Source organism: Girardinichthys multiradiatus, chromosome 19, assembly GCF_021462225.1.
Source record: "Girardinichthys multiradiatus isolate DD_20200921_A chromosome 19, DD_fGirMul_XY1, whole genome shotgun sequence".
NCBI lineage: Eukaryota > Metazoa > Chordata > Actinopteri > Cyprinodontiformes > Goodeidae > Girardinichthys > Girardinichthys multiradiatus.
Window position 1 is genome coordinate 17,218,568 of NC_061811.1, and position 17,704 is coordinate 17,236,271.

General features: G+C 38.4%; 1 protein-coding gene across 1 annotated transcript in view; it reads right to left on the reverse strand.

Annotated features, from left to right (window-relative positions):
* Positions 1-983: 983 nt before the first annotated feature.
* LOC124855234 (connector enhancer of kinase suppressor of ras 3-like) overlaps positions 984-17,704 on the reverse strand; it is a 47,325-nt gene continuing 30,604 nt past the window's right edge. Inside the window, exons 3-13 of the mRNA XM_047344934.1 lie at positions 16,637-16,839; positions 15,509-15,596; positions 11,214-11,255; positions 9,037-9,156; positions 8,797-8,856; positions 8,283-8,351; positions 7,462-7,608; positions 4,770-4,894; positions 3,381-3,568; positions 3,201-3,287; positions 984-2,722 (exon numbers count right to left, since the gene is read on the reverse strand). Coding sequence (XP_047200890.1) covers positions 2,433-2,722; positions 3,201-3,287; positions 3,381-3,568; positions 4,770-4,894; positions 7,462-7,608; positions 8,283-8,351; positions 8,797-8,856; positions 9,037-9,156; positions 11,214-11,255; positions 15,509-15,596; positions 16,637-16,839 — 1,419 coding nt within the window. The 3' untranslated portion in view covers positions 984-2,432. The remainder of the gene's footprint in view (positions 2,723-3,200; positions 3,288-3,380; positions 3,569-4,769; positions 4,895-7,461; positions 7,609-8,282; positions 8,352-8,796; positions 8,857-9,036; positions 9,157-11,213; positions 11,256-15,508; positions 15,597-16,636; positions 16,840-17,704) is intronic.

The window sequence follows — 17,704 nt, forward strand, 5'->3', positions numbered from 1 at the left end:
TTGTTTTTGATTAGCTTTTTAAGCAGTGCTCTAAAACTTTATTGTTAATCAGAAAGTGGAAAAATGAAGAGTAAAACATTCATATAGGATGTGTCTAGTATTTTTTAGACGAGTAACACAAAAACGTAAATATTTAAAGGTAATTTCTTTTAAACATGCACAATCTAGAAGTAACTAAGCATACCATTTCAGTGAAACCATTTGTTTGATGTGCAGGTATGAAGCGTTAGTCGTTAGTAAACGGTTGCAGTTGGTTAAACAGTGCAGGTAGTGCTTAAGCAGACCACAGGTTTCCAGAAAGCGCAAATTAAATGAGAACCACAGGCAACTACAGTTCAGCAAGCATGGGCAGAGCGAGACACGGAAAAAAGTGGAGAAAGACAGATAAAAGCATTCAACTCATGCAGTGCAGTGGGAGAACAGCAGGGAAAGAGGTGAGTAGTGGGTCTGTTTCCATAATGGTCAGAACTTCAATTCCACGTTGGGTTGCTGATGCTTCTCAGAGAGCCATTTTCAATGAAACAAAAGCCAAGGTAACTCTAATCTGCTCTTTAAATGTTTAAAAGACAACATATGTGCAGGAAAAATGATCTCCTGATGGAAAACGTGCTTTGACCATATGTCCCCCTTCCCCAACTGGAAGCTAAAGCTTGACAAAGGGAGAAGTGGTTACATAACCATCGCCATCTGAGACGAAGAAAATAAGGTAACCTGACATTAGCTATCCTGTTTCACCACATGCTTAAAAAGCAGAGTCCGTGTTTGCCTCAAAGGTTAAAACAGGTCAGAAAGACAGACTGCTCCAACAAACTGGTCTTTCAAATACAAACCACGGTTTGAGGCATGTAAACTGATACGATAACAGGTTATCAATACAGTTTTCAGGTAAAAATAATAGTTTTAATTAGACAGGAATCCTTTATTATTTATATATGAACACATTTGTCATTCCGAGACATGACAAAATAAAGACAATACAAAAATTCACTGAAATGAACTGCCAGTTTTAATAAAATTCTTTTTAAATCTTACAAAAACGCAGAAAAAGTAACAACAGACACTTCCTGCAGTTTTCTTTTATATAATACTGACATTCCTTTTCTTCTCATTTTTCCATAGCAAGAGCCGTCAGAGAGCAACTGGACCCGTGTTTCAAAGACACTCAAGGGCCTTTAGGAGGGTGACTGCAGAGTAAACTAAAGGTCAGTGTGCATAGTCTTAAATATGCACAAATACTTGCTTATTAATATATGTGAACATCAAAAACCAATGCAGCCTGGTGAGCTTTAGTGACTGCAGAAATTTGATGCATAGCTTACAAGAGGCAAGTGGTGGCACACTAATGTACAGTGATGAGAAAAAGCTTTTCACACCTAGATCTTTTCTGTTTTTGCTTCATCATCTTTAAATGTTTGAGATCAAACAGACAGATCTAGCCACAGTACATGCAAAATGCCGTTTTCAAATGATGATTTAATTGATTGAGGGGAAAAAAAGTTTTCCAAACCAACCTGGCCCTAAATAGTTACCCCCCATGCTAAATCTTAAATTAACCTTGTCTAATTACATTTTTGGACATCATTTGAATAGAAGCTGTCTGAAAAAATGAAGCACACTTCAAGATCTCGAAAAGAAATGCCCTGATCTTAACAGTTGGGAAACAAAAGTCTCTTTCAGATCACACCTTGATTCTGTCAAGTTCATACGTTCTTTATGTGTCACAATAAACTGAAAGGTCCCAACACGGAAAGGGGGGTTGAAGTTGCATTTTTTTATTGATAAAGGATATCATTTGTCTGATATTAGGAGCTGTTTGATGATCACAAACACTTAAGCATCAAAAAAGCAAAAGCAGAAGAAATCTATAAGTGGAAAAATACTTTTTCACAGCACTGTAAATAATATGAAATAATTATTTCAAGAAAGAAAATAACATGAAATTAAAAAGCAGTTTCACTAACAAACATTTTTCTCCACTTACTTTCACTTTATAATTTATTGGAAATTTAAAACCAAAGAAGAACTTCAGTGATTAAATATTTGTACCAGAGAACATCTTAACGGAAAACTTACATAACTTAATATGTACACAGAAGTCTAGAAAGGGAACAAGGCCAAAGTGTTTCTAAACCTGAGTAAACAGATCAGGGGTTTTCTAGTCTGAGATTAGGACTGAGGGCAGTATTACAAGGGCAATGACTTAATGTAGTGAGTACTACAAAAGCAAGGTTGGTTGCAGAGTAGTAGTAGTAGTAGTAGTAGTAGTAGTAGTTGGTAGTAGCCATAACACCATGAGAATATGGAGGTTTGGGGTGAGAGAGGAGAGAGAGAGAGCCCGAAGCTGCCAAAAAACAGCTGGACACTAAAACGTCAAAGGCACTGAGGAAGAACACAGGACAGGAACAGGAAGCCCCGGCACAGGAAGCACATCATCAGTGAGTCAACAGCTTAAGCCGCGTGATCCAACTGACCAGTAGTGAGCGCTCTGCTGGCGTGCGCTTTGAGATAGGGCTTACGGGGGTCTTTTTGGTGTCCTCCTGGTAGGGGATGGTGGCGCTGTTGTGGAGGTCTGAGTTGGAATAGTAGCAGCTGTTTCTGATGTGGTCGACTCGGACGAGTTGACGCTCCCTCGCAGGCCTGTAGGGCGAGGATGCCGATGGGACTTCCTCGGCAATGGTGGGAATCCGCTCATTACTGAGGTATCTGTACAGTTGGTCCTCACCTAAGGGAGGAAGAAAATGGAAAGTTCTCATCAAAAAAATATCAAGAAAAATATACACAGTTCGCATCATGTTTATATAGTAATGTGTAACTGTGAGCAAAGGCTAGAAAGTCCTCAGTCCATTTATTTTTAAAACATGCCGGTTATCATAAATGCAAATTTTAGTAGAAATTTCTTTAAACAAATTGGTGACCACAAAAGAAACATTTCTACATTATAAGGACAACCTCTTTTAAACAATATTCCTGTAATAATGCTCCAACTTTGGATATAATTTTGTGTAATTTTTATTTTGTAGCACTAGTGGCCTTTATTTTGTAAGTTTGGGTTGTAGAGAAAGGGGAAGACATGCAGCAAAGGTCAATGGGTCGGGACTCAAACCCGTGACGTCAAGGACTGTAGATCCCGTATATGGGTCGCGCGCGTTATCCCTGCGCCACTTAGAATATAATTTTAACCTAAATAAATACATACATACCTTTTCTGCCAGGTGCCCAGGGCTTGGCATATGTGTCCACTACTGCAACACACGTATCTGCTGGCATGGACAGTGGCCGGGGCTTACCTTGAGACAAAAATGTCATATTTCTAAAAAAAGCTCAATTTTCACAACATTTTGACTCCGTATGTATCAGAAGGATATTTAAAAGATACTGACCACGTGAAGCCCTGTGCTCCCTCATTCTGGGCTGAATCACAGTGGCTTCGATAGGAAAGCCGGGATTTAATTTGTCATAATCTGTGATGGTGATACGTTTTCTGCCCTTCTGGTCCAGGAAGGAGTTGGGAGACTCAGAGCCCTTTGGTCTTTGACTAATGCTGGAGAGGGAGTCTGTTCTCATCTCTCTACACGCAGAAACAAATGTTTGCTTAATAATCACAGCTCAACCCACATCTCCACGGCGTCAGAGTAATAAAAGGAGCAGATCAGGATTAGGATGATTTGCAAACAAAAGAGTGTTACATGACTAAGTCTAATCCAAGTGAAATAAAAGTGTGTTTTTTAACACCTTAAGTGTTTAATGAGGGGTGAACACACTTCAATGTTTATTAAAGATCGAAGATGAAATGGTTGTGTTATAAAGGCTAGTGTGGCGTGCAGAGTGGGCTGAAGATGAGCAGAGGAGAATGTGTAGTAATGAAGAGGAGTCGAAGTGAAAACATGACTGGCCCACTATTTATGCATCAGGTGTACAACTGCTTGATTTAAAAAAATATATTACAACACACTGTTGGGAGACATTTCTTCAGCAACTTCTGACGCTATTTCCTTAAGTACAATTTTTATGTAAAAATTCCAGAAGTAACTTTCAATTCTCAGCCTTTTACATCCATTTTAAAATATAAAATACTAAAGGTCACCATAAACTTGTGGTAGATATTTCTACAGTGTGCAGGCTTTGAATATGGAACATGGAAAAACACAGAACCTGCGAGGAAGAACACAAGGAAGGAAAGACGGTAAGAAACCAGGAAGGAAGAGGGGTAGGACACAAAGAAGAAGGGAAGAAAGGAAGGACACAAGTACATTAAGACAGGAAGGAAATTAGGTAGTAATAAAGGAAGGATGGAAGGATAGAAGTGAGGTAAGACACAAGGAAGGAAGGAAAAAAAGGGGACAGAATGAGAGAAGGAAGGAAAGAAAGACAAGGAATGAAAGTAGGAATGACAAGTAAAGAGGGACACAATAAAGTATGGACAAGAGGAAGGAAGGAATGAGGTTCGGCACAAGAAAAGGTAGAAATGATGGAAAGAAGTAAGGCATGAAGAAGTGAAGGAATGACATAAGGAAGGAATATAGAAAGGAATGAAATGAAGAAAGGACGCAAGGAATAAATTAAATAAGGATGGACACAGTGAAAGAAGGACAGATGAGAGGGAAAAGGGAATAAAGTCTGGAAATACCAATATTATTCCAAACTCTTGTTCACTTTTTTTATACTTATTAAGACCTGGAAAACATTGAAATCAGATTCCATAGTTTTCCAGACTGTGTAGGATCCCTGCTTAACAAATAAAAGTTAGCAGATTTGATCAGATGTCTTACCGTGGAGTGTATGGCACTGGAGGCGGCGGAGGAATGTACAAATCCACAATAGCTGGTTTCTCCTTTTTAGTAGATCCATTAGCCAAACTGGAGGGGGACTGGGATCTGATCAGGGAGGAATTATTCTGGAAAATAATTATTGAAAGGTTATTACACCCTGATCACATGATGCAACCCTCAACAAACCCAGCTTCATTATCAATCCCAGTCAAAAATATGAACATTGCTTAAAGTTTATGGCTTGAGTTTCTTCCACCTTCAAATATTCTCAAAATATAACTTGGTGGCAAAAGGGAGGAGCTCACCATATGTGGTGAGACGTTTAAGTACTTGTGTGTGTCTCCAAGCATAAATTTTCTTGCTTGAGGTATGGAAAGATTGCAAGTGAAGTCTAAAATAGCCTGTGAGACATTCACTCATTTACCACAGTTATGTTTCCCGATGCTCAACAACTAAATATTTGGTTTTTATCTGCTACAGTTCTCAGGCCTTAAATGGAAAAGCTGTTCCCCAGTAGTTGATATAATAATGAAAATCTAATATTTGATAGGGGTTCTTATTAAGGTTTTTGTTTAAAATCTATCACAATACATAGTAAAACTAAATCTTTGTGAGTCATTCTTGAATCAGGTTAAAAGACTGTTTTGGGCTCGAAGCCTTAATATCACATAAACTGAGATGTCTAACTCTGATTTCCTGCAGAACTTGTTAAAACAAGATGCTGGTTTTCATGGTTCCCATTGTTTCCTGAATCCCTCTCTGCTGTTTCAAGATATCAAATCTACTATCTTCTCATCTTGGCTTCTCAGGTGATAAAACAGGCTACGCATGATGGCACAGTTCCACAGCATGAAAACAGGAAGTTTAGGGTTACAGCAGGCTAATAGACTCCGTCTAAAACAGGAGTCAGATACACAGAAACAGTTGCTTACATACTAGTATTTACCCTTTTACAGTTATCTTCTGTTTGTGATTTTTTTGTCACACTTAGATGTTTCAGATTAAACTAATTTTAATACCAGACAAAGATAATCTGAGTAAATACATGGAGATTAGCTAAGAAGTTCGAATCTGGTGAAGTGCATCTTTGCTCTATTAAGGGTTTAATGGGTTTTCTACAAATTGACTCTGAATTAAAAAATAAATTCAAATTCAAAAACACTTTTCACGGGATGATTTAAGTTATGAAGGCAAAGCTTATGAAGCAAACCAAACTGGCCTGATATTTTAGAAAGGTGAGTTCACCTCCATCCAGACCAGATTGCTGCAAGACCTATAGAATGAATAAATCACCTAAACTGAACCTTACTGACAGCATGAAGTTGGCTAAAGGATTTCATAAAGCAACACGTCATTCCCCAACTAAAGAAAGCTAAGAACAAATGGGAAAGTTATCAGTCTCTATTAATCTGGGAAATATTACAAAGCCATTTCTAAGGTTTTGGGACTTCAGTGAAACACATTATTCATAAATGGAGAAAACATGTACCCGTGGTGAACCTTCTCAAGAGTGTCCAGTTTGCCAAAATTACCCCAAAATACCATCGAAAACTCAGCCAAGAGGTCACAAAAAAGAAAGCAGACCAAGAAATAAATGGCTGCAGGTCTCATTTACCTCAATGAACATCACTATTCATACATCAACAATAGGAAATAATGTGACAGTAATTGCATCTATGGGAGAGTTTAGAGGTAAAAACCAATGTTCAAAAAGAAAACAAAGGCCTGTATCATATTGGTGGTGGTAATGCCAGGTTCTGGAGGTGCTTTGTATTTTTAGGACCTGGACAACCTGCCGTAATTCATGAGAACATGAATTCTGCTCTCAAGGAGAAAATCGTCAAAGAGAATGTTTGGCCATCATGACCCTAAGTTCAAGTGCACTTGGCGCCCTCAGGATAATGATCCACAGCAAGCCCACCTCTACAAGGCTGAAAAGGACTAGTCAAGGTCTGTACCTTTTTTCAACTGAGATGCTGTAGTAACAACCTTATTCAGGTCGTTAATGCTCAAAAACAATTCTGCACAGTGCAGTGGGCTAGAATTCCTCCACAGCAATTTAAAAGACTCCTTGTTAGTGCACACACCTGATGGCACTCATTTTTAACAGCGGGTCATTCAATTATACAGTTTATTACTACCCAATTTCTTTTCACTTAGACCCAGGCTGGTTTGTTTTTTTTTCCCCCTTAATGAGTGAAATAATTGTATATCATATTCAACCAGAATCATATTTACCCAGAATTTCTTTTGTCCATTATTAAATTCAAGCCAAAAACAGAAGAAATCTGATGGCACACAGCACTGGCACTTTATGTGCTCCATATTTCCCAGCTACCTTTAACTGTTTGGGATGTTTTATCCTGAAAAAGAAAGTAGTGTGCTATTTTACGCTCTGATGACTATTTAATGAAACGTATGGGTCACTTTTGTGTACTGAAACCAAAACAAGGTAAGCAAACCCAAACACTACAGACTTGCAGCTCCATCTTCTAGACATCATGGGAGTTTCTTTCCCTCTTTTGTTGTACCTAAAGATAAAGCTCCATGGTGTATTCAGCTCAGCCAGCAGCACTCTCAGGGTGGCTCTGTCTGAACATGCTGATGTTGGAACCAACTCCCTAAAAAGCTAATAATTACTTGACAGTGATTACTCTGCCATGTATAATGAAACAAGTACGTGAGTACTCACCTGTGGTACGGGGGGCTTCCAGCGCATGTTCTTAAGCGGGGCGGGGGTGAAACTTGAAGTGCCCGTCGGCCTCTTCTTAAGGAGTAGAACCACACCTTTCGGGTCTTCTCTCAGTTTGAAAACAAGGTTTTTCAGCTGCCAGCCGACCTGACCAACAAGGCAAAGCAAGTTTATTTTGTATGGCACCATTCGTGTACAAGGAAATTCAAGGGTCTTTACAGGAAAATAGAAAGAATATGAATCTAAATAATTAACAAGGCATAAATAGAAATTAATTGATAAACTGATATTTCTTCTTCATTGGAAAACTGCTGTAAACAGTAATATGATCATATTTAGATACAAAATTTAGCTCTAAGTCCATTTCTTTTATGCTCTGTGGATTTCAGTCTAATTGAGTCTAGCTGAGTCTCTAACTCTGCATATTTGGGACCAAAATGATTGAATCCAGACCCTTCCACTCACTGAGTGACATGCTTACTCAGTCACTGTAAGTGACCATGGTCATGAGGTGTCACAGAAATAAAAACTCATGTCTCATCAACATACTTATTGTAAGATATGTTGTAATAATCCATAATCTAGGTAGTGAAAAAGAAGTGTGCTGAGCCTTGGGGAACCCCACATATGATCTTTGATTGCTCTGCCAAATGATACAAAGTAGCCTGGTTTTCCAAGTATGGTCTTAACCAATATGACACAGTCCCCGAAAATCCCACCCACTTAGATACAACAAAATAAAACCAATGATTAATCTGCACTCTAAATTACATGAATTACTATTATTACACTTTGTACTCTGTTTAGAATATTAAGCTCACCACTGTTTGCTGGTTGACTTGAATTACTTCATCACCTGCATGGATCTTCCTGGAAAGATCAGCGGGAGACTAAAAAAAGAAATGTAGACAGAAATTATTAAATGCAAATATAAAGAAACATTCTTTCTATTTACAGTAAACTCTCTCTTTCCATTGATATAATTTCATTGTTTCTCTCATCACATCAAGGCCAGACAGGATTAACTTGTCATTATTTGTGATGATTCAGATTCTGATTCATATTTAGAGATAGGAGGCGTTAAGATCCCACTGTGGATGTGATGCTTGTGCATTAGTCACTGGCTTGTTATCTCAGTGTGGGTTAAAAAAGGGTAGGCTTTATTTCAGAGGTTGTTTGTGACATTTTACTATCACTAAAGACACAAACAATTCCCTTTACACAATCTTTATCTCCTTCCGATTTTGAAACGTTGGCTGCCCACGCGAGAGAAGGAGGAAGATGAGAAAAAGTCACAGTCAAAACCGAATCCTTTACGTTTACTGTTATACTTACATGTTCTGTGGTTCCAGTGATGACATGCAAACCATCGTACGTCGACTTGATGTACATTCCCTGGGTTGAAAAACAAACATCCAAAACCTTGATTGTGGTTGTGGTTTAAACACAATATTCCCAGAAGGAGACAAATGGATAACGGAAAAGTGGGAGGCCACAATCTGACATGCAATTCATGCATTCCTGGGGAAACAATTCTGAAAAGGAGGATTTGACAAACTCATAATAATTCCTCACCAGCCCCTCTCCTGGTTTGATGTTGGTCAGCTGGACCTCCTCCAGACAGGCAGACTGGCTCAAGAGGGGGTCCGATGTGGTTCTCACGGTCTGATCACAGATGTCGTTCAAAGTCTTGGACTGCAGAGGAAAAGGCATAACCAAATGACTCAGCAGTTCCATACTGAAGCCCAAGACTTCAGTAAACTTCTCTCTGTGAGTGTTGTGCTAAATCTTCTAATGATGTGTTGTCAGTCTGTAGCATTTGTGTTTTTACAGGTTGGAAATAGCTTGGTTACACTCAGGCTTTTCTTTCATCAGTTGTCATACACCCTCTGTGCTGGTGTTCACTGCAAGGCCTAATGGGGACTACAATAAATTAGATTATAATTGAAATGTTAAATTATTTCACTTATTAAAACTGAAAATTGATACTCATACTATACTTATTTATAGCACAGAGTATATTAATATATTACACACAGAGTAATATATATTTCAGTCATTTATCTTTTTTATTTTGATAATGATGACATAAAGCTATTAAAAACCTCAAATTCCGTTTCTCAGAAGACTTGAATATTACACAAGACCAATAAAAAAATTATTTTAAATACAGAAATGTTATGTCATGGCCTAAACAAACACAGGGAAGACTGCTGACTGATCTGTTAAACATCATGTTTAACAGATCCCACTGATAAAGAACTTGGGTGTTCACAGCGTGCTGTATTCAAGTGTATTAATAGAGTTGAGTGAAGGAAAATGTGTGCTTGGAAAGGTGGACAAGCAAGAGGGATAAGTACAACTTTGAGCAAACTTTGAAGTAAAGCCCATTCAAGAGTTTGGAAGCGATTCACAAGGTGTGGACAGCGACTGGACTCGGTGCTTCAATAACCACCATACAGATGCTGCAATAATTGTCTAGATTTGAGGGTGTTTGAGTCTGTTTTGGGTTTCTCCACTGATCATGGTTGTTTTGCAGGTGGTTCTTTAGCTTATTTGATTGTGGTTCTTATTATTCTTGTATTTCTCTCTATGGTGCATTCTAGTTCTGTTACATTTGCAAACATTTCTTTAGGTTAGATTAGATATGGATTTAGCTCATTCATGTTTTTGTTACCACTCCATGCCTCAGTCTGCTTGCAATCAGCTTCATTTGGTCGACCTGCTCCATGTAATCGGTTTCACCGCTTTCACCTATGCCATGATCTATATATACTCTTCAGTTCTCTTTGTTCCTCGCTGGATTATACTGATTTCATGCTAAGTCTAAGCTTGTTAACCACGCCAAGTGTGTTCATGCCGGTTTTTGCCTTGGTTCCATGTACGTTTTTGTTATTAAATCTTTTCATCTCACCACGCCTCCCGCTCCTGCCTGTCTGCAGTTGGGTCTACTACTAGAACCACATCCTCCTGACAATAATGTATTAATTCAAGCAAAAAGAGTCACGTATTGAGCACATATACTCTGCAGTACTAGTATACATACTATTAAATAGCCCCAATAACTCTTTTTCAAAATCCTCTCAAGTCTCCCTGCTGCTTGTGCAACATCTTAACCACACTTTCCTTACACTCAACTTTCCATTAATATGCTTGAAAACTGCATTCTGGTAACAGACAGCTTCTCTAGCAATGACCTTCCCTATAGAGAATGTCAGTGACTGCTGGAAAACTGTCAAGGCAGCAGTCTGTCCTATTACTAAACTATAGTGTAACATGTCTGTAATAAACATATATTTGCAGTAGCTAGGGTGAATGGAGAGCAGGATTGTGCATCTTTTGTGCAGAAATGAAATGAACAAAAGATCCTGAGGAAAATAGGATGAATGCAAAAATAGGACTGGAGAAGGAAGAGTGTGAAAAAAGGAAAAACACAAGAAAAATTGTGGAGGAATAAAAAGGCAACAAAGGGAGCCTGCTTTAAGGCCAAAGAGTCTGCAGAATGTCAGCAACAGGAAGTACTGATTGATGATTGGGGCGTATTAGAGCCGCCCCCTCTGCTGGCAATCCTATGGACTTGTCTGCTCGTTGCACTCAGAAAATGACCTAGCTGCTGAAAGCATGTCACACAATCTCTATGGTAAAAGAAACAAAGAGGCTTTTTCCTGCAATATATGCATGCATGATGGAACTCCTGGTTCCTATTTGGTTTACATTTTATGGACTTAAAGGAAGAGATATGGCATACTTACAACTTCCAGGATCTTTTCTTCCATCTCATAAATGCTGAAGTCCTGTAGCAGGAGAGACAGTGACAACAGATTAAACTTGTGTGCAATAAATAATAGAAACAGATAGAAGGTATTCTATGAATAGAGAGAAAAAGTATATGATTTAGATAAATACATTATAATCAGAATCCCATATATAGAACTAAGAAAAATATGGAGGACCCACAAATAAACAGCTTCTAGTATAAAATTACCCCTTTGCCTACATTTTGTGGATGCCATAATTGCCTAAGGATGTCCTTGGTTTTTTTTAGAGCTCTGGAGCCTAAATGGGTCTCAAATTGAAATAGTGACGATATAAAGATAACAGCAGGGGTAAAATGTGTGATTGTAGTTGGAGAAATGGTCACTCAAATACCATTTTGGTTTTCTGTAAACATTTAGATATAATGCTTCTGTCCACAGATTTTGGAAATGCCAGTTGTATGGGCTGTATAGAAGCAGATGATATAAATGTGATTTCTATTGGATAGAGATAAAAATTCATGACAATGAATTTGCTTCAACAACAAAATCAGACAGTGAAACTTGTGTATTATATAGATGTGTTACATTCAGAATGATATAAGGAGTCCTTCACAAACCTTTACAGTGTTCTCAAAGCTGCTGTATATCACTGGTGCACTTTTTCAATTCAATTCAATTCATTTCAATTATATTCAATTCAATTCAATTCATTCTCCAAAGTTATCAAAAGCCTCGAGTTACTGTCAACTTAAGTAAAAGAAAACTGTTATGACATGTGGGGGCATGTGCCAAGCACAAAAGCAGCTCTGTTGATCTTTGTAAATCCATTGTGCAGACAGCGAATGGGGGTCGAGAACATTTCTCTGTATTTCCATAGCTTTGCACATTCCACAGGACTAAAGGAGAGCATCTGTTTGCAAAAGCATTTGGCCCATCATACGGCTGGTTTGTTTGCACTGTCAAACACAGCATGATCGTATGTGGTAGAAGCATCTTATAACTCCAAAATACTCTTAGGGTTTAGATAATTTAAAAGAACTCTCAGTTCAGTATTATGCATATAATTTTGTAATTCTTTCTTTACTTGAGGGAAAATAAAATGCTAATATAAACATATGTAAGAAAAACAGACATAAATTGCAATAATTTTCAACATTTGGTTCCAAAAAAATGCGATGTATTTTCTAATGTCAGCCAATAATTTATGTTGGTTTCAGAAAGAATCCAGCTATGCTTGCATAAACAAGCAACTGCATTTTCCTTTCAAGAAAGAGGCCCATGCTTGGATGAAAACACAGCCGAGTGAGCCAAGAAAAACTGACTAAAAATACATGTTTCAAAAGATCTTGAAACAAAACATTCTAATTGTGGGCTGCAGACATAAGCTGGTCCGTCTGCCATCCAACATTTACTGAACCATCCTCTTATCACAAATATAAAACCAAATGAACGGGGGCAGGATCGTAACTAAGCACTGTGAGACACTGAGGAACAATTCCCAGGATGCACTGATCCCTCAGATTACAGACATACTCCCATAACCAGCATGTATCAGATGACTCTGTGCGCAGCTTTGATCTGCTAGCAGCAAGGACAAGCAATGAAGTGACCAAGAAGCAGTAAAAAATAAAAAAAAGTCCAAATATGTCAAACCGGACTTTCTAATATTCATCTGGTATTAGAATGCAACATAAGTGATAGTTATAACAGATTATCCCAAGTTACATTGAAAAAATTATTTGTCTTCCTGCAGCTTAAAGGACAAATGTAATACTTTACAGCAGAAAACCTGAAAGTCCTCGAGGTATGAAACAGATTAACTGCAGTTGTCCCTTTCATTGTTTTTCAAAGCAGTTTTTTAAAGCGCACCTTTCTGATACAAAAAAAGGGTGCTTTGCGACACGCCCCCTAAAACAGGAAGCACTTCCATATATGGATGATGATGCGGTATCTGCTCACTTTTTAAGATGGAAAGCACAAAACAAATTGTTTCTTTGACAAAAACAGGAATATTTGTAAAGGATGGGTGGCTGTTTATTGGCAACACAGTAAAGCCATGGAGTCAACACTTTTACACCAAAGAGAATTTATACAGGCAACTTGGGTGAGCAACATAAAAGTAAACAGGCGAAGGGGCCAGATTTCTCCTGAAGCAACAACTGTCTCACTGTTGGAAACACCTTCTTGCTCTAGGATTATTTAACAGTTTAAATCTTAGATTTAAGCGAATGAACAACCCAAAGCTGAGGGAGGAGGATGCAACAAAGTTTATGATATGACTAAGAGAAATAGCTTAAGCAGGGAACTAACAGCCAGACCTCTACGACAACTACAGGCTCCCACAGAGTCGGGACACCTGCGCGTACTCGAGGTGTACTCAATTTTTACAGCTGCACACGTACAAGTTTGCGGTGTCACACAATAAACTGCTCGGTGGGAAAACATTTTTCCACATTGAACTGTTTTATATATGATTAGCTAAACCCTCACAAGTTAAAAGTGGGCTAATGATGTGTAAAAAAAAAAAGTGAGCCTTGCTAATATAAGGTATTGTGGTGGGAAGTTATTTTGGAGAAACAGAAGTGTCTGTGGGCATCTTTTCAGAGCTGGAGAAGAAACTGCAACATCTAATGAATGCCACCAGAGTTCTAGTGTTTTGAGTTACAGTTTCTGGTCACAGACAGCCATTTATCAGTGTGGTGAGATACTGGTGACAGCATAGGGTGCTGCTTTGTTGTCTCCCAGCCAATGATCTCAGACAACATTTCTCCTGACTTTCTCCATCTCATTTGAGAAATTGTCTTGTAAGTCAAGCTGCTGCCTTTGCTATCATTACTTTTGTCCTGGGTGGACACTGTGTTATGCATTGATGCTCGAGTTTAGCATTCCTAACATAACTTGACATATTTTTAGCAGTGTTCTCAGCAGGCTTGTGGTTACTTTTTCTTTGATGCTTTTTACACGTATCTTTAAAACGTGAAAATGTATTTGACTATTGTGAGAAACAAGTCGGAACACTATTGAAAATAAATAGTTTAATTCTTCTTGAAAGCAGAAAGTCTAAAAAAAAAGTCTCTTCATTGAAAGACAATGATATCCACTCTGCTCGGTCAGCTGAAGACTGGTAATGTGTTCACAGCTTTATGGGCCTGCACTATTGTGTCCACACACAGGCTTCATTCAAGCACAACACATAAATTGCATGATCTAAAAAGCTCCTACTGAAAGGAGAAGTTCATGAACAGCCTGAGCAACGTTACGCCATAGTTCCCCATCATCATAAAACCAATCACTGAGGCAGTCTGCTGATTTATTACCCAGTGGTCTGATGATTCAAGGTAAATGAAGCGAGAAAGTCTTCTAAGTACTTATGACAGTTTAGATACATAAATGATGGAATTAGTTACTTGCTATAAGCTGGATTAATTGGCTAAACTGCTTCTCTGCTCATGCCGTGAGAGAAAACTAATTGCTCAAGGCTTTTGATTTTGGTGCATAGTATGATGCTTCCAGCATCATACTATGCACCAAAATCTCTGTACCAGACATGGCAGTGTGGGAAATGCAAACCCCCCACTTCTCTTCGATGACCATGACCGGGCTGCCCACAGTAAATCAGCAGAGGTGCTGAAATCCCAGACTCTGGTGAAGAAATGGGCACTCTGGGAAAGGAATTTATTTTGGAGCAACAACCCTCTAAAATAACACCTGGAGTCTCAGCAGTCATGTTCAAAAGAGGTATAAACAGTTTAATGCAAACCCTCAAAGGATGAAAGGCTATACATGCAATTTAGAGAAATGTGTGCATTATAATAATGCCAACAGCTGCTAGATGCTGTATGGAAGTAAAAGAAGAAGTAGACTGCCCTAACATTCAACATATATCTCTGAAGTAACAGCAGAAGAGACCAAAACAAAAACCACATGGCTGAAAGTGGACGGTAGCCTGGGGAAAGTTGCCAGCCCCCTTTAAAAGAACACAAGTTTTATGAAACAGAAAAAGAAAAAAGTAACTGAGAAAAAAACAAAAACAACAAGCAATAAACAATCCCTTCACCTCATTAGCCAGCATGAGGAGGAAAATGCCCCAAGAAAAACACTGGCTTCTGTAATAATGTGCTCAGACCGCTAGCTTCAGGCTTGTGTCATGGCTGCCAGACTATATTTCCCCCAACACTCTTTTATTGTGCATGTCTGTGCCTGTGGGTTAATGTGTGCTCAGTGGAAAAAGGCTATTATGTGCCTGTTTTCATGGTTCCAGCTACACATGTGATGTTTAGCATGCAGACCTGCTGAACTGTGGTGGTTAACTTCAGGCACAGCTGTATGATCTTGTTCTTCGTAGCGGTGAAGTCACTGATCCCTGTGAGAGGCGTCCTATAATAAGAAGGGAAATAAAAGGAAACATGAGTGATCACCTGAAAAGCAGAGATGCACCAAAACAAACAAACCAAAAAACAGGTATTCCATGATAGGTCACTTTCTGTGATTAGCTTGTCAAATCACAGACGTTCAGTAAGTTTTTGGTATGTTCAATCAAGAAAAATAAATAAAGATATAAGATTTTGTTTTCAGTTTGGTCAGCACACAAATAATCTTTTTCCATTTCTGAAATTAGTTTGTTATGTTCTAAAACGTAAAATGTGGAAAGTTTTGAACAGACTTGAGATTTGGTTGGATTTGTTTCAATAAATAAAGAAGTATAAGCAAGCATAACCATTGCCTGGATGGATATACAACAATATTACCACTTGAAAACGGTCAAAGTTGATGTTAAGACATTTTTTTTTTATAAGACCGGGCCTATATTTGAGAATAAAACCTGTTTTTGACCATCAGAACTGGTCAAAATCTGACTTGAGAAGTCAGACCTAAAATAAAACTGGAAGTCACCCAGGAAAGACCTGATTGGTAGTCTATTGAAAACTTGATATATCAGTCAGCAGGAAATTAATTTATATCAGAAAATAAATAATATTGGCAACCTGCATACTTTCTTATGCTTTTAATGCATAACGAGTTATAAAGCAAGTCAGATGGAGAGGACACAGTCACCTGCATACAAGCTGAACTGCAACTTTGTATGGCAGAATTAGTAACTAACTTTGCTAAAGCCTTCCAACATTGATATTGGACGATTCAGATTTCTCTTTAAAACTAAAATAAAAGATACAAGAAAACATTGAAAATATTTTTTTTTGCCATGTTTGTTTCAGTGGTCATTAACTGTTTATAATGGTAGCAGAGGCTGCTGCTGTGAAACAGCAATTGCTAAAAAACAGGGTTTTACATAAACTATTAAACAAAGACTAGCAGATTACAGAGTTTAACATTTGTGCAGCAAGTTAAAAGATGTTTTTAACTGGCAGATGCTTTGATATCTGATTTAATACCCAAGGGTAATGGAGTGCAGTCACCTGTCAAGCCAAGCCAGAAGGCTCTTGGCAGCACCAATCAGCTCCACCACAGAGGTAAGGAAGTCATTTGGTGGCTTGCGAGACATGCTGCCCTCAGAGGGGGGGCTTTTTCTGCGATCCTTTGTAGCGATGTGTAGACTGGTGGTTGCAGCTCTCATCCTAACAACAAGATTCTTCAGATTATCCGTTTCCACTCCATAGTTCTGAAACAGAATTAGAACAAAATTTGAATCCTGCAAATAGAAAAAAATGCATTGGAAAGATAGAAATAGACATGCCAATCAAAGCAAATAATTTAGTCTTAACCTAGGAGAAGCATGCTGTTTTTCCTAAACAGTGGAGCCTTTTTGCTCCTGGGAAAAACATGTTTCTTCCTGTACTGTAAATGCATGTAATCACTTCTCTGACAGATAACATTTAGGCGCAATTGTCTGTGAGGATACCAGTTGTATAAAAAAATCCCTTCCACTTAGTCTGCAGAGGTATTTGACATGCACGAGCCATCACATGATTTCTATCAAGTTTGCATTCTTGAGCCCAAGTTGCTTCCTGCCTTTGCATTCCTCTTATTTCTGGACAATTCACAAGCACAAATAAGACATTCTGAGCAGTTCCAAGGGTCACTGAGCTGAGCACAAATAAGCAGGAAAGTGAGTTGCAAATTATTATTTTTTGTTTCAGCGTGAAACACAAAGTGTCGGCCTAAAGGTTTTTGATTAAACAAATGGTTTTATAATAAAGTGTTTGCTATGAGTAAACAATGGCGTGGCACTCATCTTGTAAGTATCAGCTTACAGGAGGGTGAATTTGTGCCAACAGTGCTGCTTTATAGGACATGCCAGTTGGATAATATGCTTCACAAGTAGTAAATCGGCACGTGTTTGGCATCACCAGAAATCTGCAAGTGGTTAGTGTTTCCTTTTATTCTACTTTCAAAACATCTGCTCTAAAAAACAGTATACAAACCAACTGACTCATTTCCTGTCCAAGAAAAACACTGGGAGTATTCAAACAGCAGCTGTAAGCCGTTTTATTTCTGCAACACTTCACATAATCTGGCTTGTAGAA